Source organism: Periplaneta americana, chromosome 10 (genome assembly GCF_040183065.1).
Source record: "Periplaneta americana isolate PAMFEO1 chromosome 10, P.americana_PAMFEO1_priV1, whole genome shotgun sequence".
Lineage (NCBI taxonomy): Eukaryota > Metazoa > Arthropoda > Insecta > Blattodea > Blattidae > Periplaneta > Periplaneta americana.
In genome coordinates, this window is record NC_091126.1 from 148907425 (window position 1) to 148929869 (window position 22445).

Sequence of the window (22445 nt, forward strand, 5' to 3'; positions counted from 1 at the left end):
AAAATTCTCTCCGGCGCCGGGATTTGAACCCGGGTTTTCAACTCTACATGCTGATGCTTTATCCACTAAGCCACACCGGATACAACCCCGACGTCGGACAGAATTGTCTCTGATTGAGTTCCAACTCTTGGGTTCCCTCTAGTGGCCACCCTCTGCACTACGTCATAGATGTCTATGAACATAGGACCGAAGTCCACATATGTGCTGAGGTGCACTCGTGCAGAGGGCGGCCACTAGAGGGAACCCAAGAGTTGGAACTCAATCAGAGACAATTCTGTCCGACGTCAGGGTTGTATCCGGTGTGGCTTAGTGGATAAAGCATCAGCACGTAGAGCTGAAAACCCGGGTTCAAATCCCGGCGCCGGAGAGAATTTTTCTCCATTCCATTACTCTTTCATCGTAATCTGCACTAAGTCGCTTCCCCTGACTTCATAATACAAACTGACATTCCTAAATTTAATTAATTATATTAGTTGAAAATATTGTAAGAACTTCACAAAAATATACTCTAACATGTAATTCTCAAACATCTGTAACACTGTATTTTATATTCACTTATGTAGGCATACTTTATTTAATATTTTATTTTCTAGTGTGTACAGGTAGAGTGGTGTAGGTATAAGAGTTAACAGCTACCAGTCTGTCACTAACAGACTCAGGGCAAGTAGAAGGGGAAAGAAATGCCTTTGCATCCTCTCAACTCGTATGAAATATCGTTTAAAAGAGAATCCCTTTGTATTCAAATGGCTGTAGTGAAAGACGCGCAAATGAAAATAAATATTGCTTTGGGTGAAATCGAAAAAAAAAATGGAAAAGTGTAGCCAAAAACTATTCAGAGTTTTTTTTAATGTTGAATCATGTGTCCAGTGAGTTAAAGGAGGAAAATGAAAACATTCTGGATAGCTTGGTGTATCAATTCTGGCCAATTTCAAGTTTGCTCCTATCAGACCTATTTTAGTTGAAAAGTGTTTCTCTGCATTTAAAATGGTTCTCACTGACGAAAAATACAGTTTAACAGCTGAAAATTACGAAAAACTGTGGTAATATATTACGCAGCTAATTACCGATAATGGAAGTAAACCATATACTGTAATATCATTTGAGTAAAAAAATTATATGATTTATTAATTTTTTTGTATTTACAGTATGTATTAATTTTTGTTGTGTTTTCTGTGAACTTTAACACCAAATTTTACAGAGTTAGAACTTAAGGTTTTAAAGCTTAGTTTTGGTGCCTAAAAATCCTAGGTCTAGTAACGGTGAAATAATTCAAGAGCATGAAAGGGGACTCTTTCTTGGTGCCCACTTGGCTGTCACATCTGTGACAGAACTCTCATGTCAGTAATTTGCATTCAAAGCATTTGTTTCTGAGAAACGTTCTGTGAAAATTTTCTGTATCATCACCTCCACAAAGACACCACTGACACCTCTTAGCTTTATAATTTGGTATGACACTGGATGGTAATAATAATAAGAAATCTGGGCATTACAAATATCAAACCAAAGTGTCCCATGATTGTAAATGAGATATTTAGTCTTATGATTTATTCTTCATGCATTTTCTTAACTCAGGTGTACATGGCAATAAGTTGTACCACTAATTGCATATGTACAGACCCAGAAACAAAATTCAGGTTGCCCAAATTTTGTTTCTGGGTCTGTATAACCAGGTGTGTGAATCCACAGTAGTTACTACAGTGGGATAATTTGCAGATACAAATAAAATCTAATGCAGGGAAAAGGAATTTTAGGATGCTAATGTCGCTAAGAAGAAAAGTGGTAAGTCTGCAATTTTCATTGTTCAACTACTGTATATTATAGCATAGCACACAGCAGTTTTCAAATGTGAAAGATCACAATTCTCTAGTCCAGGCCTGCACAAACAGTGCTCAATGAGCGCGAGTGCTCCTTCGGAGCGGGAGAGCGGTGTTTACCGCTCGCCAAAACGGAGAGGAAGATACATCAGAATGACATAGACTTGCTATAGGTAAAGGAGAGGGAAACGACCACTCAGCTATCTAGTGTAGTGCAGTGTGTAGGCCTATTCTCAGTAACTGTTTCATGTTGCTTACCTACTGCTACAGTACAGTATGGAGGAATCTAAAAGACGGAACATAACATTTAACGATTTACAGCTCGAACTTATTGATCTTCAATGTGACCTAAGGGCTAAAGATGGTTTGAATAATACTACTAGCCTGGTTGAGTTTTACAAGACAAAACATTAGCAATAATATCCACGACTACACAGGCTGGCTGTGAAAATGATTGCTATGTTTGGCTCAACATTTATATTTGTGAGCAACTGTTTTCTATAATCAACTTTAATAACGGCAGACATTGAACATCTGTAACTGATGTTTCATTATGATCAGTAGGCTACTGTTCCTTTCAGCTGCCAACAGCATAAAACCTCGTTTTGATGTACTGATAAATAAAAATACAACAAAATGATACTGTACATTTAAGTAGCTATAGAATTTCTATTACTTCTGTAAAATAAATATTTCTTTATTAATTAATAATAGTCCAAGATAGTTTTGCAAACACTGAATGGGAATTCATTTCATAAGCACTCATAATAGTACTTCCTTTTGTGTACATTTTGTACCAGATCCACCCCTTTTTCCAGTCCACCCTTATACAGAGCGCAGCTAATATCTGCATTCCGCTCATGAGCTGTGAGCCGGCTCGGAGAGCGCAAACCTTGTGCAGGCCTGCTCTAGTCTTAACCAATCACAATTCGTAAATGAAGACTTCAAAGGAGAAAATTTGAAAAATATTTTTGTTTGTTACTTTGATGAATTTTTGCTGTATGCAATCAATATCTGTTTAAATGTGTTTCGTACTTTTAGTACAGATCTCATCTAAAAGCATATTAGCATAGGCCATAGCAGGGTGCACAATGAGATGGTTAATCAGCAGAGACCGGAACTTTGGCAGAATGCCTTTTTAAATGTGTTAAATCTATCTTCATTTTGAAAGTAAATCTGTACAAATTATACCTTTGTGATTGAAACATCACAGTTTTATGTTGCCCTTTTCTGCCTTTTTTAAATATAAATGTCTAATTTACAAAATAAATACTTTTTCTTGCCTTTATTTGATTATTTATATATTATTTATTAATTTATTATTAAAAATTGCCTATAGGTATATTTTAATTTATTTCTATAACCGCTACAATGAAAGTGACTTTACCGAATGTACAGTTTGACAACTTCAAGTGAAACCCTGTAAAACACGCCAACTTCTGGAATCTCTCTCTTTCTTTCTTCTCGCTCTCTCCCACTCCTCGTCATTCAGTCACCAATCACCACGTAAATATCTGAAAGGGTGTGTGTGGGCATCGCGACCAATAGAAGAACCACTCTCCAGTATTACCACAGTAACAGATTCTTCATTTTTGCCTCGACTGTCGGCTAGGAAGGTTCCATTATGCTAGCATTGCAGGCAACTTGTCAACCTTTTAATGCTTTTGTTAGCAGGTTTGACAAACTGTGAGTGGACCTGCAAGTACATAGTTCATAGTGCTCTCTCCCTTCCCCCCGTGCTTTCTCACTTACTCCTCCCCAAGACAGCCAGCGCTCACGTAGTAACTCGGTCAGGGTTTCAGTTCGATTTGTCAATCTATATATTACTGTCTTTCAGTCAGTTCATATTCTTTTACAACAATGAGTGCTGCCATGCAAAAATGTATAACAATAAGCATTTTAATTATTGCTTGTGTTTATTTGACAATGCAACAATGAGTGCAGGTCTAACGTTATTTTTCTTTCAGTTTTCATTGCGATGTTGTTGTACCTAACTAAATATTTCATATCGCAACATATCAGTACAACCAAGCACAAAAATGCACTTTCCAAGGCTACTGGGAAGAAGATTTCTTAGCTTCCAATGGTAATTGCAACATCGAGTCGAAAACCTCAATTTGCATAGACTTATGTACAGCTTTTCTTGCTGCCGAAATCCCTTTGTGGAAAGTGCAAGGTTGTGGGTCTAGTGCAAGGTTTTTGTAATTGCCTTTTATTGCGTATTTTAGCTATTTATAATGCCTTTTTGCCTGCCTATTTTAATGATTCATAATGCCTAAACTTCCAGTCTCTGTTAATCAGTGTGTGTAGCAGATTCAGGGAGTGGAAGAGGTCTCTGCATTCTAAGTGGGAGAATGCTTCTTGAGTACCACCTCTTTGGTCACCTTAACATTGGCATGCCCAAACCTACTTAGGTTCAATTGGGGTGTTGTGTCAGTATTTTTTAAAGAAAGTGAATTAAAAATAGCTGTAGGCATGTTTAAACTGAACTCTCAGGAATTACACCATACATGTTGTACAACCGAAGAGATTTTGCAAAAGCACCAGATGATTAAGCCAAATTGTATTTATGAAAATAATCAGGTGAATCTTTTACCAGAGACTTTCAAATACTAGCAGGTCATAATGCTCCTTCTGAAGGATGGAGGAATAGGATAAAGGAGGCTAAGGCCCGATTTTGGGCCGTGATGCCATTGTAGAAGAAGTAGAATGGCCATTCTGAAAACCAATGGAGAAGCAGAATGGTACTTCTTTACTTTGAAATGAGTGAAAGCATTTAGGAATATGTATTATATGTCTTTCTCGTGTTAAATTGTATCGTACCTGGTTACATGTTTCGGCCTGTTATGGGCCTTCTTCAGAACTAGTTGTTGCTGGTTTTGGCGCCTTTTGTTTTGTTTCCTGTGGGGGTGTGTTTGTGTAGTGTAATGTGGAGTCAAAGAGTGTGTGTGTTGAAAATTTCATTTGGATGTGTTTTTGTGTGTGTGTGTATATTTCGTATTGTTCTAATGTGTTTAGTTTCTGGCTTTTTGGTTGGATGTGTAGAATTTCCATGTCTGTGTTGATGTCTCTGTAGGTGTGGTTAGCATTTGTGACGTGTTCTGCATATGTGGATGTGTTTAGTAATTTTGTTATGCCTGTGATGTGTTCTTTGTAACGTGTTTGAAATGATCTGCCTGTCTGTCCTAAGAATATAATAAAAACACAAAAAGAAATACATCACACTAACATACGAAAACAAAAACACACAGAAGATTGCAACCTCATTCAAGAAATTAAATTACAACATCGCATACAGAACAAATAATACTCTACAAAAACATCTCAACACACAAACAAACAAATACAACCACACAGGCATATACAAACTCAAATGTAACACCTGCAACAACTTCTACATAGGACAGACAGGCAGATCATATCAAACACGTTACAAAGAACACATCACAGCCATAACAAAATTACAAAACACTTCCACATATGCAGAACATGTCACAAATGCTAACCACACCTACAGAGACATCAACACAGACATGGAATTTCTACTCATCCAACCAAAAAGCCAGAAACTAAACACATTAGAACAATACGAAATATACACACACACAAAAACACTTCCAAATGAAATTCTCAACACACAACTCAATTTCAGAACACACACGCTCTTTGGCTCCACAAACACACCCCCACAGGAAACAAAACAAAAGGGGCCAAGACCAGCAACAACCAGTTCTGAAGAAGGCCCATAACAGGCCGAAACATTTTAACCAGGTACAATAGAATTTAACACGAGAAAGACATATAATACATATTCCGAAGTGATATAGTGTTAAAAGTTGTGTAATCAAGATGTATAGAAAGCATTTATGCAAAATGCAATGAACTAAGGCTGATATTTTGCACTTGCAATGTGTTCGATTGTACAACAATACTGGCATCACAAACTTTAATAAAATTATTACAAACCACTTTGCAGTGCAGTACGAGAGAAAAATTTATTTTATTTACAAACAGATATATTTACATAGGTGTGCCTCGTAAAAGTTTCCATATTATAAAATAAGTTATTTCGTTACTCTAACTACATATCTTTATCATCTTTCAATCATTTAAGAACTTACTTATGTTTCCAATTTGCCATGTCAAGGACTTCTGAAATTTTTATACCACAATCCATGGTTGGTAAATACATAAATTTTAAGATTTACCAGTAATGATTTCCTCTTTAAAGGATGAGTATGACTTTCAGTTCTAAACAAAAGTTTTGTCATGTAGGGTTCGAAGAATACAAGTGTTCAGAATATAGCAGCTAAGAAACTGCTGAATTTCTCCTGTTGTTACAGTTTGTGAAAGGAATATCTTTGTAAATATCCCAATTGCAGAAATATAGTAAATTATACCAGTATTTTTGTCGTTAAATATATTGTCGAGTTTACCATCGCAACCTATAAGCATCATCAGGAATTGAATAAGAACAGTATTTTTAAATATCATCAAAAATCGAAAATCCCTCTTTTACATTTTTCAAAGTATCATAAAATGGTATAAACTGAGGGAAAACGAAATTGCAGAGTGTAAAAGCTGAATAATTCGGTCACAGTTTACATGTTAAATTATTACTGATGGTTATGTGTATACACTATTCGAATCCTGACAGAAGAATAGTTTGGTGTGAGATGTATTTTGAGAGAAAAGAGCTGCACGTAATTATACTTTTTCTGGAAATGTACAGCACACACAATACAGAAGACTACTTCTTAATAATAATATTCCGTGGCGCTACAGCCCGTGAAGGGCCTAGACCGACCAGCCGGCTGCAGGCCTCACGCCCACATGCCGAAGCAGAGGTGAACGATCATCCAACCAGAATGGAGGTATCGTGTGGTTAGCACGATGATCCCCCCAGCCATTATAGCTGGCATTCGCAACCGGATTTCACTACCTATCGTAGCTCCCCAAGTGCATCACGATGCTGGGTGGGCACTGGTCCCATACACTGGCCGAAATTTCATGAGAAAATTTCTTCCCCCATGAGGATTCGAACCAGCACGCATTCCGTAATGCGAGTCCTAGGTGGGATGCCTTAGACCACAATGCCACGGCACGGGACAGACTACTTCTTAGATGGAGTAACTCTAAATAAAAAATAAATAGAAACAATTTCGAGAAAATCATGTTGTGTTTTTATACACTGATGGCTTTGTACAGAGCAGTCAGTAGCATTTAGGGCATACACACTCCATTCTGTACCTACGTTCTCTCACATCACAATTGGAAGAGGAGAGGCAATGTTAGCACTAATAATATAGTGTAATGTGAGCATTTTGTTACTGAAAACATACATTCATATTTAAAATTGATAATAGTGAGCACTAACTTGTGCTACAAGAGTTGTTGAAAATGATGTCGCTCAGCAGCAAAACATTCTCGAATCTGTGGAGGAAATTCCCATTAATTCGGACTCTACTCACGTGATTGCACAGTAGCAATTCATAGAACACTGTAACTTTATAGGACTTGAATTTAAAGAGTTACACACACCTTCCAAAGTTAAAAAACTTATTTTTCAATTTTCTTATAATAATTCAATATGAACTCTTAGCTTTATATCTGTGAAAGAAATTTGAATATAGCTACTCTCTTTCCAGCTAAAGATTGAAGTAAATGTAAATAAATGCACGTGGCATAATGGTTCCTGATTGGCTATTGGATGCACAACGCCTCCAAACTCATGCTTGTCATCTTCTTCCTCACATTAAAATAGTTCCTTCTAAAATAATAAAATGTATAAAATACATGGAATACGAATGAATTAAACATGCTTATAAGAACACTTTCTTACGATTTAAGCAACATGTTTATATTACTAGTTTCAGACATTGCGTGTTAAATCATTGTAACGTGTATTATGGTAACGCGCATGCGTAATAGGCATTAAATCCCTCCCAAGATGACTTGCAGCTTCACAGAGCACATCAGCACAGCTGGTATAACACAGTGCGAGATTCAGTGTTGCCAACCTCAAATAAATTTCTGTAGAATTAAAGAAATTCTCCACTCTTCAAAGAATAACATTTAATCACGAATCTACAGAAAAAGAAAATCCACTATTCCCAGTAGAGAAATAATAAATATTAATTTTACGGGTTAGTTCAATGAATGTGTTGAAATGTCTGCAATATATCAGACGGTGGCTGCCCTGCGTGCTCACTTGCTGAAAATAATGCGCCCTGGTGGCTGCTTTGGTAGCTAGCTTGCGATTGCAGAGTAATACATTTCGGTTTTGTTTACGTCTACTTCAATCTTTAGTTGGAAATAGTTTATAAGACTAATTAAGTTATGCATAAAATTTTCTGCCATGCAAACAGGATATAAGCCAGCAATCTGTATCACTCAATTTCTTGAACATACACCTTCGAGGGTTAAAAAAGTAGATTTTTCATTTTCTTTCTCGTGAAAGATATTTTAAAAGATATCTATAAAAATGACCGAGTTATATATTAAAATGTCCTGCCATGCAAAAACAAAATCACCTAGTAATCTGTAATATTATCACTCAGTTTCTCAAAAATGTATTTTTAAAAACACTTTAAATCATATCGTCTACCAGTACTGTAATTGCATGAAATTTTGCCGACCCTTTTTCTTAGTACGATCAACAAACTGTATCTCAATTTTTAACTTATATTTAACAGAAATTAAACACAAAAGAATGTAAATTAAAAATTTCTTTATAATTCTGATATATGAGAAAAATTTTTTTTTCCTTCGACCTGCAGTGCAGATATTCTAACTACTGAGCTCAGACTTGCTAATGTGAATGTTACTTCTAAGGCAAAAAGAAAAAAAAAAAAATGCTAAAAATAAAAGAAAATCTTGGGAGTAATTTTAATGAGCAGTTTGGTACAAATCAAAAAATGAAAACTTTGAAAATTCACAATTCCAATACGTTTTCATGTATACAAATATTTCTTCTTTTAGATTGAAGTGTAATTTTCAGACACTGTTGTTGTTTAGTCAATATTCCAAGACAGTTTTGAACCTCATAAGCGACACCAATAAGTCATCACTCATGAGACAATTAAGCCAGGAGATAATGTGGTATGGTGGCCTGTGGATTTCCCCCTCTTTCAGACATTAAGCATATACCGCCCTACCCCATTATCTCATGGCCTAGTTTCCTCATAAGGCCCATAACACACTTGCAGAGTTTTCTCCAGCGAGAAATGTGTTGCGAGAAAATAAAAAAATTGATAACATGGATTTAAATGGACGTTCACACACTGGAAGAGATTCTCGCTCGAGGCGAGTTTCTTGCTGGAATCGGTAGCTGAGCGAATTTTCTTGACACATTTATCAAAGATATTTGACATTTATACTCTTTATGACGATTGAATGTAGAAAAAGATATCACAGGTGGCGATGAATTGTATTGTTTTTATTTGAAAATGAGGAAAGATGGCTGATAATTGCAGTCAGAAACTTATCAAACTTGTACGATGTCACCCGTAAGCCTATTTATATGATACACGGGATGAAAACTATAAAAACACGAAACTTAAAGAAGAAATCTGGAGATTATCTGAAAATAAATAGGGCTATATTTTATTTTGATGAGATTTAATAGTATTAATTCAACATTTGAAATAATGTATCTATATGTCATACAATTTACATAATTTTAATCACAACATAGCAAAGGATCCTTTATCATATCATGAATGGCAAAAAACTGTGGTCCATTGAACCTGAAATAACGCCTAAACGTATTGTCATTCAAATCGAAACCAGTGTCCAAAACTCGCCCTTATTTTCGTAAGATACAATGTGATTATGAGATATTTCTGGCTTTAATTTTAGGCCTACTTTTTCGTTTCATTAACAAAATATGTTCATGTAACTCCATTTCCTCATCACCTGAATACTCAGATTCAACATAGTGTTCGTACGTAATTTGTAAAGTACGACAATATACTTACAGGTTATATATTTAAGTACGACAGTATATGTAAATACATAACCTATAATATTTCTCCCAACGAGTCATTACTATAATCAGAAAACTGCTTTCTGCATGAAGGCAGTGCATAGATGGTCATAGCGAGATGTGATCTGTGATAGCGAGAACTCGCCAAGTGTGTGGAGGAAGGCTCTTCGCCTCTTTCTCGCAACACATTTCTCGCTGGAGAAAACTCTGCAAGTGTGTTACAGGCCTTAGTGGTGCCTTCTTGGTATCACTTGTGAGGTTCAGACCTGTCTTTGGACAGTTGACTAAACAACAAACAATTTCATCAAATTAGGGCTTAAGAATATAGAGAAGTAACCATTTATAAAACATATACATGTTTAAGGGTGGAAGGTGTAAAACCCTTAAGCAGTATGGTGACAAATCTTGCTCAAAACTATGAAACACCAGTTTCTTGAACAAGCCAATGGAGAGAATTTTTCTTTGAGTATGTTGCAGTTATTCAACTATTTCATCTATTTTTCCATTCATAAGAACTCTGCTTCTGGTAAAAGGTTTTTTGTCATTAAAAATCCTGTTAGTCGTAATTTTTAACAAATTGACAAAAAGATTCACTCCCTGAAACAGTATTGCCAGATTATTTTCTTGAACCCCGGCGTAGCTCAGTTGGGTAAGGGTCCAGATACATCAGCAGTTCACAGTGAGGATGATAACAATAATGTGGGATATTGCGATTGTTTGGAGGAAAAGTGTGGTATAAGCAAACTGTAATGGCTGTTGTAAACCGGGGAGTTATAATTATTTGCACATTAAAACTTATATTGGTACATTTTATTATTTTTTCTTACTTTTTAACTTCGCTCTAGAATATGCCATTAGGAAAGTCCAGGAGAAGAGACAGGGTTTGGAATTGAACGGGTTACATCAGCTTCTTGTCTATGCGGATGACGTGAATATGTTAGGAGAAAATCCACGAACGATTAGGGAAAACGCGGAAATTCTACTTGAAGCAAGTAAAGAGATAGGGTTGGAAGTAAATCCCGAAAAGACTAAGTATATGATTATGTCTCGTGATCAGAATATTGTACGAAATGGAACTATAAAAGTTGGGGATTTATCCTTCGAAGAGGTGGAAAAATTAAAATATCTTGGAGCAACAGTAACAAATGTAAATGACACTCGGGAGGAAATTAAACACAGAATAAATATGGGAAATGCGTGTTATTATTCGGTTGAGAAGCTTTTGTCATCCAGTCTGCTGTCAAAAAATCTGAAAGTTAGAATTTATAAAACAGTTATATTACCGGTTGTTCTGTATGGCTGTGAAACTTGGACTCTCACTTTCAGAGAGGAACAGAGATTGAGGGTTTTTGAGAATAAGGTTCTTAGGAAAATATTTGGGGATGAAGTTACAGGAGAATGGAGAAAGTTCCACAACGCAGAGCTGCACGCATTGTATCCTTCACCTGACATAATTAGGAACATTAAATCCAGACGTTTGAGATGGGCAGGGCATGTAGCACGTATGGGCGAATCCAGAAATGCATATAGAGTGTTAGTTGGGAGGCCAGAGGGGAAAAAGACCTTTGGGGAGGCCGAGACGTAGATGGGAAGATAATATTAAAATGGATTTGAGGAAGGTGGGATATGATGGTAGGGACTTGATTAATCTTGCTCAGGATAGGGACCAATGGCGGGCTTATGTGAGGGCGGCAATGAACCTCCGGGTTCCTTTAAAGCCAGTAAGTAAGTAAGTAAGTACTAATTTGTGCTCTCGTATTGATGTTAAGATGGTATAATGTTGTATTTCATTTGTGTATCTATTTAGATATTAATGATTATGGTTTAATTTGACATTATTTTTATGTTTAATTCTATAAACTTCATGATGAATGGATCAAACTCTATTAAATCCAAACAAAAAGTCCCTAATTTGTAGGGACTGAAATTTGAAAATATGTCATTTTACATATTATCCAATTTAGCATGCATAGAAATGAGATTCAGAACTCTTCTTTCACAAATAGCTGCCATATTTTAGAAGTATTTTGTATTTCGTCGCTCCTATAAAATTCCATCTTTTGGAGATAATATGGTTTGCAACAATGCTCCTCAAATGCAACAAATACCTTCTCTTATAAGAGGGATCAGAAAATACGCATTTGTGTCGAAATCTAAAATCATGCTTTAAAAGTATAATAATTCCTTTACATTTTGTGTGAGAAAATAAAAAATGACTACTCTGGCAGTGAAGTAAAAACAGTGTTTCACGAACTTCTTAAAGACAACTACAATGTTACTCAGCATTCTGAACACTTGTATCTTCCCCTCATCCCAGACTACAAGCTCAAATAAAGGTATTAAATACCGTAAAGAGAATTAATTTAAATTTTCTTCTTACACAGCGCTTTATCAACTTTCCATTATCACAAAACTAATCTAAATCACAATATAGCTCAAACAGGACTCCAGAGTAGGAACACTTCTCTCAATCATTTTATACGAACCATGCATGCTTGCAGCAACTTTCGTACCATTTCTTTAATTTGGAATTCGAAGCAATCAAATACGGATTCTGCTTTAAAGATGACCACAAACAAATATCAGCAAGAGAGACAGAATTCCCTAGCAACCAGCACTGTGTAGTAAGAACAGCAGTAATTGCAGGCAAGGCGCTTTTATTTTCACCACGAATTACTGATTTGTAAATGCAGTCCAACCACATATCCACCTGACTTGCGTAGAGTTCACCCTGACTTTCATATACTACGAGAGGACTTGGACTCTGTTCAAGCAGACGGCTGAGATATCGTGCAACATTCACTTCCCCGACAATATTATTATTTGAAACAGGGCTTAGTGTTAAGAGTGGATCCTTTCCGATCATCTTCCAAATTAACGTCACCTTTATACAACAGCCAGCACCTTCATTATTTCCTACACCTTTAAAAAGAGAACGCAATTCAGAAGAAATGTCAGAAACAGAAGAATGAATATGCTCTGATATCTCGACTCTGTAAGTATTCAAAAGTAATTTCAAAAGGACAACAAGAGAATATGGAGGGTGTCGAGGATCTGAGAGGATGACAAAGTCTAAATCCTTATCTGGTGCTTGGGAGTAAGACTTTGATTTCTCATATCTCAGTCTTAGACTCTGAAGCTCTGTCTGCAGAGCTTGGAGCTGCAAATGAATGGAGTCCCAGCGCAGCTCTTGTTTCTGCAGTTCTGCTGTCGACTTTTCGTTCCTGTGAAAATTAATAACAATTAATACATAACGTATAATTATTATTAATGTGCTAGTCAACAGCCATTGGCCAATAATAGTTTAGCACAATTGATAAAATAATAATACAATAACATAAATATGTACTGCCCATGTCTCATGTCCTGAGCCGAGAGCTCCCTAGTGTTTATAACCAGGGACTGGATTTTTATGTAATTACATATTATATTTCTTTCAATCTAACCTTATATAAATAACAAAGCTTTGCGAATCTTCTAATTACCATTAATATATTAAAATCTGATACTACATATTTTTACATATTTACCCTACATTACATATTATGGTTTGGTATTACATAAATCTACATATTTAGGGGTTTTTATTCATTTTTACTTCTTTTAAAGGAAAAAGAAAACTTCTGCTGGAGAAGTTTACAATTTGAAATATACAGATTTAAAAAGTATTTTTACCTATTCGAGAAAGGATATATTTCGGGACGAAACATAACATCTTAGTTCCAGGAAGTAAAAGAGGCACTCACCCCTTACCACCCACTGTAAATATGAGTGAACAAAGGGCAACCTTTCTCATACAACTACTTTGTATTGTAAAAATCGAGAAGAGAATAATCTCATATGCATAAGCGGACGACATAGTAGTAGGGGTCTAAAGACCTTACAAAGTTAGAAGAAACAATAAACATCGTGATAAAATGGCGCATAAAACAAATTTGATATAAATGTGGACAAGACAGAAATGATGATACTCAGAAATGGCGGAAGAGCACCAGAAACAGTAGAAATCGTCATGAAGAACAGAAAATTAAAAATTGTACCAGACTACAAATATCTAGGCTTAACAATACAAACCAGCGCAGATACCGATATGAAATATTTTCATGATTTTACATATTCTGGTACATATTCAGCTTATTTTTCTTACATAAATATATATTACATAAAAATCCGGTCCCTATTTATAACCATGCCTCTTAGGTCCGCTCGGACCATCACGGCACAGTAGCATATTACATGTTCTGAAAACATTATCCTATGCCATTCCAGACATCTTTACTGTTTATAATACTGGATACTCTAATCGTGGTTACCACTATTGCTATTATCTCTAATGGCGATTTACGAAAATGTATGTACACACTAGACCACTCTTCGTTCAGTCTGGACAACTGCTGAATTACCATAGAGCAGCGTTTCTCAAAGTATGTTCCAGGGTTCCGTGAGCCCTATATGATTTTAAATTTTATTTCATACTTTTTTTTACTTGGTTATTTAACGACATTGTCTCAAACACTAGGTTATTTTGCATCGATGGGATTGATGATAGCGAAATGCTATTTGGCGAGATGAGGACGGGGATTCGCCATAGATTACCTGACATTCACCTTACAGTTGAGGGAAACCTCGGAAAAAATCCAACCAGGTAATCAGCCCAAGCAGGAATCGAACCTGAGCCCGAGCGCAACTCTGGACTGATAGGCAAGCGCCTTAGCCAACTGGACTGCTCCGGTGGTTATTTTATATTTAGTGGATACTATAAAAATATATAAATGTTACGAAAATATGAATCAATAATAACATGAAACCAGCGATGATGATAATGATAATAATAATAATAATAATAATAATAATAATAATAATAATAATAATAATAATAATAATAATACGTTTAATGAACATCTAAAATGGAAAATAATACTTATCACTTTCATAACTGGATTCTTTGCCTATTTGTTCACTAAATCAAAATACCGAAAAGACAAAATGCAGAAATACATAGAAATGAGACTACAACTTTCCACCATAAAATCAGATTGCAGGCTTAAAAAGCAAAGACATTCGTCCCACTGAACAGAATTATTGAGATAGCCTACTAGCTTTCACTTGTCTGTTAATTATTAAATACTAATACAATATTACAAGGATTCCACAGTTACACTTTAGGTTAAAACGGGTTTCGCAGTGGAAAAAGTCTGAGAAACACTGCCATAGAGGAAAGAGTTTACGAATGTGTACACATGACAACCGTAATTGCGATCAGGTCGATAATCTCAAGTAGAGACTGTAGTCTACCACTGGTATTAGTGTTTAGTTACAGGAATTGATGAGTAGGACATAATTTGTTTTGTGAGGGGATAGCCTATACATTTGCTTGTCCCTGGCTGATCTTGCTCCATAGCTGACAAAAGGAATCCTAAAAAGTCTGATGTGTTGAAAGTAGGGTAGTAGGCACATACGGTACCCAGGACCTCCCACTCTCTCCCTCTGCATCTTGCCCCACAAAGAAACAGTTCAGGAAGTGAGACACGGGCAGTACAATGACAATAATAACACAATTTTAAATAAGTAAATTAATATCACCCTACAAGGTTAATTAATAGATACAAATAAAAACAAAACAATCTTAAATGAAAAATTAATCTCTAATCAGTGATATTATACTTTAAGAAGATTACAGTAAAAATTAAAGATAATTGTTTACAAGAATAAATAAAAGATTGTCATTGCCATGAACAAACTAGGTCTATGGTATACATTGAATGGATCAAATTGGCAGCCATGCATGTTGGTATTTTTAATGCATCTGGAAACTGGTGAAAGAAATCTTGAATTTTTATTATAGGACAGTTTGTGAGTCCCCATAACTTTCGGTAGAATACGTAAGCTAGTATTGCTTAAGAAGAGGTCACAGGATATATCACCTTTGAGGACCTTGCAAAAGAATAGATAATCGAGTCATGGTGTTTTATCATATCGATGGCTAAGAAATGATTTCTCATATCTGTAAATTTGCAGGTGAATAAAAAAATGTTTAAAAATAAATTTTTCTCAAAATATACAAACTTTTTGTATATGTTTCTACTTTGCAAGATCTTCTACTCGAGGACAAAATATGATTATTTATTTTATGTCCAATTACGATCTAATAATAATAATAATAATAATAATAATAATAATAATAATCCATGTAGCTACAGCCCGTGAAGGGCCTAGACCGACCAGCCGGCTGCTGCCCTCACGCCCACATGCCGAGGCAGAGGTGGACGATCATCCAACCAGAATGGAGGTATCTTGTGGTTAGCACGATGATCCCCCCAACCGTTATAGCTAGCATTCGCAACCGGATTTTGCTACCTATCGTAGCTCCCGAAGTGCATCATGATGCTGGGTGGGCACCGGTCCCATACACTGGCCGAAATTTCATGAGAAAATTTCTTCCCCAATGAGGACTCGAACCAGCGCGCATTCCGTAACGCGAGTCCTAGGCAGGATGCCTTAGATCGCGATGCCACAGCGCGGGACCCAATTATGATCATTTTTTGTATATACGAGGTATGGCCGTTTAGTCTAACTACACTATTACAGTATTTAGATTAACTATATTATTATTATTATTATTATTATTATGCACAATCATGTGGACAATCAGTAGTTGTAATAGAGTTCCTTAACTACAGATACATATCCGAGTTTTGATCACAATAATGTATAGTGCAGCATTAAAAGAGAATCTGATCAATAGTCTATTACACCTAAAACCACACTGATGATCCCTAATAATTTCATCTACATATGGAGTTAATCTTCTCAAAAGAATATTAGACAAAATTTTGTATGACGTCAATAAATTGATATTTCTCGAAAGTTACTACAGTTAGTCTTGTCCCCCTTCTTAAAGACAGGTACAATTATGGACTTCTTCCATTGTTCTGGTACAATTTCCTTTTCCCAAACAGCACATACATGCTTATAAATTTCGCTAGATAATGCGCTTCCACCCTCTTGTACTAATTCTGATGAAATTTGATCAATACCTGGAGACTTGTACTTTCTTAGCTTTTCTATCGCAATTTCGACTTCAGAAAGTGTGGGTTCGGGTATAAATGGCTCAGCAGTTGGTATTTGAATACTGTGCTGATCACTTTTATTTGTACATCTCGATTACACAACTATTTTATTTGGTCTATGTATATTTAGTAGTTGCTCAAAATAGTTTTTCCATCTGTTCAGGATTAAATGAGAATCTGCAAGCAAGTCACCATTCCCATTCTTGATCACATTTACCCTTGCCTAATATCCATTCTTAAATTCCTTTAGCCCTTATATAAATCTCTAATGTTTTTATTCTTACTATTCGTTTCTACCGCATTCAGTTTTTCCTTCAAGTAATCTCTTTTTATTTCTAAGTGTATGACTTGCTTCCTATTTTTCATTGAAATAATTATCTTTATTCACCTCAACTGGATCCTGTAAGAATTTCAATTTTGTCTGTTTTCTTCTTTCTACTACCATGCAACAATCTCCATCAAACTACGATTTCTTTTTCTTAGTTTCATAATAACCTATGCTCTGCTCAGCTACAATTTTGATATTATCTCTGATATTTTCCCACACTCCTATTAACATCTAACTCTTCCTCAACTTCGTCGGAACTTCCTAAAGTGGCAAACCTATTTGAAATTTCGATGTGATAATGTTCCTTAGTTTCCTCGTCTTTTAATTTCGGAATATTGAATCTCCTAACATTAACCTGTTGCTCTACTCGCAAACATACTGACTACAAGAACAAAATTGTTTAATAAGAGTCACTTTCACCTGTACATACCATACAATAATGGACATTTTGACTTCTGTACATTTTGTACAGTGAACATTCTGACTTGTGAGCATTTATAATATAGTACTGGACATTTTAACTTGAGGACATTTCTGTATATTGGACTTTTTAGTGGACTTTCTGTATGTTTGCTCTAGACGAATTGAACTGGAATGCAAATTAGTCAATACTTAAATAATGTTACCAGCTAAACATGTTATATCAAGCAAGTTTATACAGAATACAAGAATTTAAACATATTCTTACTTGTCAAGTCGACAGAGAGGACTGTCATAAACCATTTGCAGATTCACTTTTGCGCCAACTAGATCACGGATATTGTTCAAACCATATTTGATCATGGTTGGCCTGAAAAATGAAAGAATATCGAATATAAAATAAGATCATTTTCTTCAAAATGTCAATCAATAATGATTGACATATCTGCCATATACCTACTATTGTCGCGTCACTAGATGACAGAGATATATTCTAGGTGAAGTGGGAGAAGCAATACAATATTACAACTAACAATACTATGCACATGTGTCATGGCTTTCGTCCCTGCCTAGCCTACAACATTTCTCTGCCATCTCATGATGCGACAACTGTAGCTGCATGCGAATTTAACCCTTAAGGTAAGCGTTCACTACATCGTATCGCACTCCTCGTACGAATCGCAAGCAACGGATATTTTAAGTGCAGTGCATTCACTGTAACGGCTCCACCTCATCGGATTCCCCTATCAGCTGTTTAAAACATGATGACGTACGATATTGACATTACTGAAAACAGAGGAGTTGAGGTTAGGTCTATTAATTACGTCTGTTAGCGAATAAGAATTTGTAATTGCTTCATGCGTCTTAATTGAAGAGGAAGAAACGAAAGAAATATTGGTTACATAATATATTTGTAAGAAACGACTTGATTACTGTAATGGGAACGCCTCAAATTATATAATTCTTCGCAATTTTCTACACGCGAAATAAGTTTTCCTTCTGCCATTTTGGCGCGACACTGAACATGGCACAACATAATAGTAACAGTTGACCAATTAAAATTGATTTATTAAAGAAGGCCATGATCACACGCATCGGAAAAGTTGCCCATTCGAGAAATATGGACGGATTTGCCAAGAGGCGATGCGTCCGATATGATATAGTGAACATGGTTACATAACAATTACAGCAAAGATAGTCTTTTTCTGATCCGTGTGATTCGTCCGATGAGTGCGATACAATGTAGTGAACGCTTGCTTACCTTTAGGAGCCATGCATCCATTATAGTGGCCAGCTAGTGTTATGGTCATGATGTGATATAATATGTTATATAAATTGTATGTTATATATAAAATACGCTGATATTCTTTAATTTTATATAACATTAAGGGCATTGCACTTGATTAAAGAATATAAAAATTATGTTTATTTTTTCTTAAAAAAGGAGCAAAATCATTTCAACTGCAGTCAACTGAAACCCTGTCAGCTTCCATGCGTATCATTACACAGATTGTTTTACATGGGCCCTCCCCATCCTTTATCACAGACTCAATGGATTGCAGTGGCCAGGATGCGAACCTGCTATCTTAGGCACAATATGCTGGCTGGACATATCTTGTGCACCTTAAACCACTCGAGTAACGAACCCAACACGAATTTATCCGATTATGCAGGTATACGAACTCCTAGTTAAGAGTTAGAAATTTGAGTGCAATAGTGGTATAAGTCTCTCAGCTTTTAAAGGTTAATAAAATAGGCCTACTGATTGAGAATTAGCCTACTTATGTTTATTATTATATTATTATAGATGTATTAATTTGCCCTATAGAATAATATCTGTAATATTGACAATTAATATTTTGAGGAGAAAAATTCGCTCCGGTGCCGGGGATCGAACCTGGGTCCTTGGTTCAATGTACCAAGCACTCTGACCACTGAGCTACACCAAATTCAATCCACAGCACCGGACCGAACCCTCCTCCTTCAATGTTTCCCTTTGTGGCCTGACTCCAAGTTAGGCACATATATGTTGACGTATATGTCCAATGGCAGTTTATAACATAAATGTTAGTACTACTTATTTTAGCTTTTTCTTGCCATTTTATGTAATCCCCCTTTTAAATGAAAACCCCTACTTAAAGAAAAAAAAAGTAATCCCCTAGAGATTCATTAAAAGGGACACGATGACAACTTAATTTTCTTTTAATAGATGCTGGGCTATAGATAAATAGTGAGCTGCCAATTAACGACATCAACATATATTACATTACCACATGGTTCTGGCACCCTTATTGTCTCAGTACATAAATAGTGTATATGCTGTGACTTTCGTGTAGCTATTAGTAAATCAAATTCATGCATGATTCATTCTTATAACAAAACAATATGAACAAGGGTCAAAAAGTTTCAAACTCACCTTTCCAGGGAAAGTCCCCATGCAATAACATTCACATCTTCTGGAAGACCCATTGGTAGAAGCATTTCAGGACGGAAGATGCCAGAATTGCCAACCTCTATCCACTTGCCAAGTCCCATGTGATAACAAAACACTTCCATACTTGGCTCTGTGTACGGATTGTATGCTGGCTTGAACTGCAGCTGAGTTATGCCCAACTTGCTGAAGAATTCATACAACGTACCTAAAATTAAGTAACGAGTCCTCAGGTCTATCTAATCCAGGTGCGAAATAATTTTCATGAAAATATATTTGGATTAATACTTCATTTAAGAAAGAAATCAGCAATGTAATCACTGAAAGATTTTCTGCACATGATTTAAGCCCATTTATTAGAACAGATTTATATTTCCCAAATTATAATATGGTCCTGCACCATAGCTGCATGGTCTAAGGCATCATACTTTGGAATGGTTATATGGAATGCACGGTCTGTTCAAGTCTTCATGGGAGAAGACATTTTCTAATGAAATTTAAACCAGCATATGGAACCAGTAATGGGTGGGGGGATCATTGTGCTAACCACACGATACCTCCATTCTGGTTGGATGACCGTCCACCTCTGTTTCGGCATGTGGGCGTGAGGCCAGCAGCCGGCTGGTCGGTCTAGGCCCTTCATGGACTGTAGTGCCACAGATTATTACTATTATTATTATTATTATTATTATTATTATTATTATTATATGGAACCAGTGCCACCCAGCACCAGGAGAAAAATGAAGAACTACAATGATTAGTGTAATCCAGTCTAGCAAACCAGCTTCAATGACAGGGAATCAATGTGCTAACCACACATTACCATATATTGGTCGAATGATTAATTAACAATCTCTTGAAGTGGGGTAAGGCAGGCAGTCGAATGACAGACCTTGGATCTATTAAAGCTTTTGCAACATGGATTATTTTTTTAGTAGGTTATTTCACGATGCTGTATCAACATCTCAGGTTATTTAGCGTCTGAATGAGATGTAGGTGATAATGCCGGTGAAATGAGTCCGGGTCCAGCACTGATAGTTACCCAGCATTTGCTCATATTGGGTTGAGGGAAAACCCCGGAAAAAACCTCAACCAGGTAACTTGCCCTGACTGGGAATCGAGCTCGGACCACCTGGTTTCATGCCCAGACGCGCTAGCCATTACTCCACAGGTGTGGACAATATGGATTATTTATTATTATTCAACTATAATATGAAGATCCAGATAACGTTGTTCACCCTAAGGTATACTTTTGACTTAAAAGTTTAGAAAAGTAGGCACATTATCAAATATAAATTAAATGAAGGCCTAACATTTTAATTCTGATCATTAGATTGCTTCCAATTGTTGCATTGCCTATTTATAATAGTGTTCTATCTCAACAATGTTGCATTCAGGGAGAGATCAGGAAGGAAATCCTGGCTTATTACAGCATCTGTCTGAAAAGACAGCATAGGTAGCCTCAAGAATCAGAACATTATACGTAATCTTGATACATACCTATCAAATCACCCAAGGTAAGATTATGGTCAGCAATGACTCCTTCAACTTGATGAAACTCTGCAAGATGTGTGGCATCTAGTGTCTCATTACGAAACACTCGATCAATGCTGAAGTATTTGGATGGTGTGAAACCCTGCAAAATAATTCATAAGCTATGTGATAGAATGAGAAAAAATGAAATTTCAGAACAACTTTACAGTAGTGAAAGAGCTCATTTCTCTTCTATTGGGTGAATGAATTATCTCCTTTCCAAAATGCAGTGGCATTGTCATTGGGAAGTGATTGCACAGCATATGTGAAAAGATCGCCTCTGCAAATCAAGCTATCAGGTATAACTCCCTGTAAATTTTATTTGAATAATTTCGAGGGAAAAATTGTTCTGGTGCCATGTATCGAACCCGGGACGTTTGGTTAAACATACCAACACTCTACCAACTGAGCTACCCGGGAACTTTACCAGATATCGATCCAATTTTTCCCTCTATATCCACAGACCTCAAAGTGAGCTGACAACCGTCAAGCAACCAACATTGAGGCACACTAATTCTGTGTGACAAATTGTGGTTTTCTTTTAACGAACAGTGACGTGTATTATGCAAATCAAGCTTTCAGGTATAACTCCCTCTAACGTTGATTTGAATAATTTCGATACCTGGCCCCTGAACAATTTTTCCCTCGAAATTATTCAAGATTGCCTCTATTTCTCAAATGAAACTGCAGTTACAATTGGAGGTTGACTTTAGCGGGCTTTATTTCACAGCTATTCATTTCAGAGAAATGAAATGTAGGTATTGCTAGTACCTGCCATATTATCTCATTGTTGTTAAAGTTTAGTCAACTGTCTGAAGACAGGTTGGAACCTCATGACACGAATAAAGCACCAATCATGAAA

General features: G+C 36.1%; 1 protein-coding gene across 2 annotated transcripts in view; it reads right to left on the minus strand.

Annotated features, from left to right (window-relative positions):
• Positions 1–11613: 11613 nt before the first annotated feature.
• The window catches only part of LOC138708095 (phenylalanine--tRNA ligase alpha subunit-like), a 40771-nt gene continuing 29939 nt past the window's right edge, over positions 11614–22445 (minus strand). Inside the window, exons 7-10 of one of the 2 annotated variants that reach the window (XM_069838264.1) lie at positions 21551–21686; positions 20036–20258; positions 17888–17989; positions 11614–13025 (exon numbers count right to left, since the gene is read on the minus strand). In XM_069838264.1, the coding sequence (XP_069694365.1) occupies positions 12278–13025; positions 17888–17989; positions 20036–20258; positions 21551–21686 (1209 nt within the window). In that variant the 3' untranslated portion in view covers positions 11614–12277. The remainder of the gene's footprint in view (positions 13026–17887; positions 17990–20035; positions 20259–21550; positions 21687–22445) is intronic. The other variant, XM_069838265.1, reaches the window with a different exon arrangement.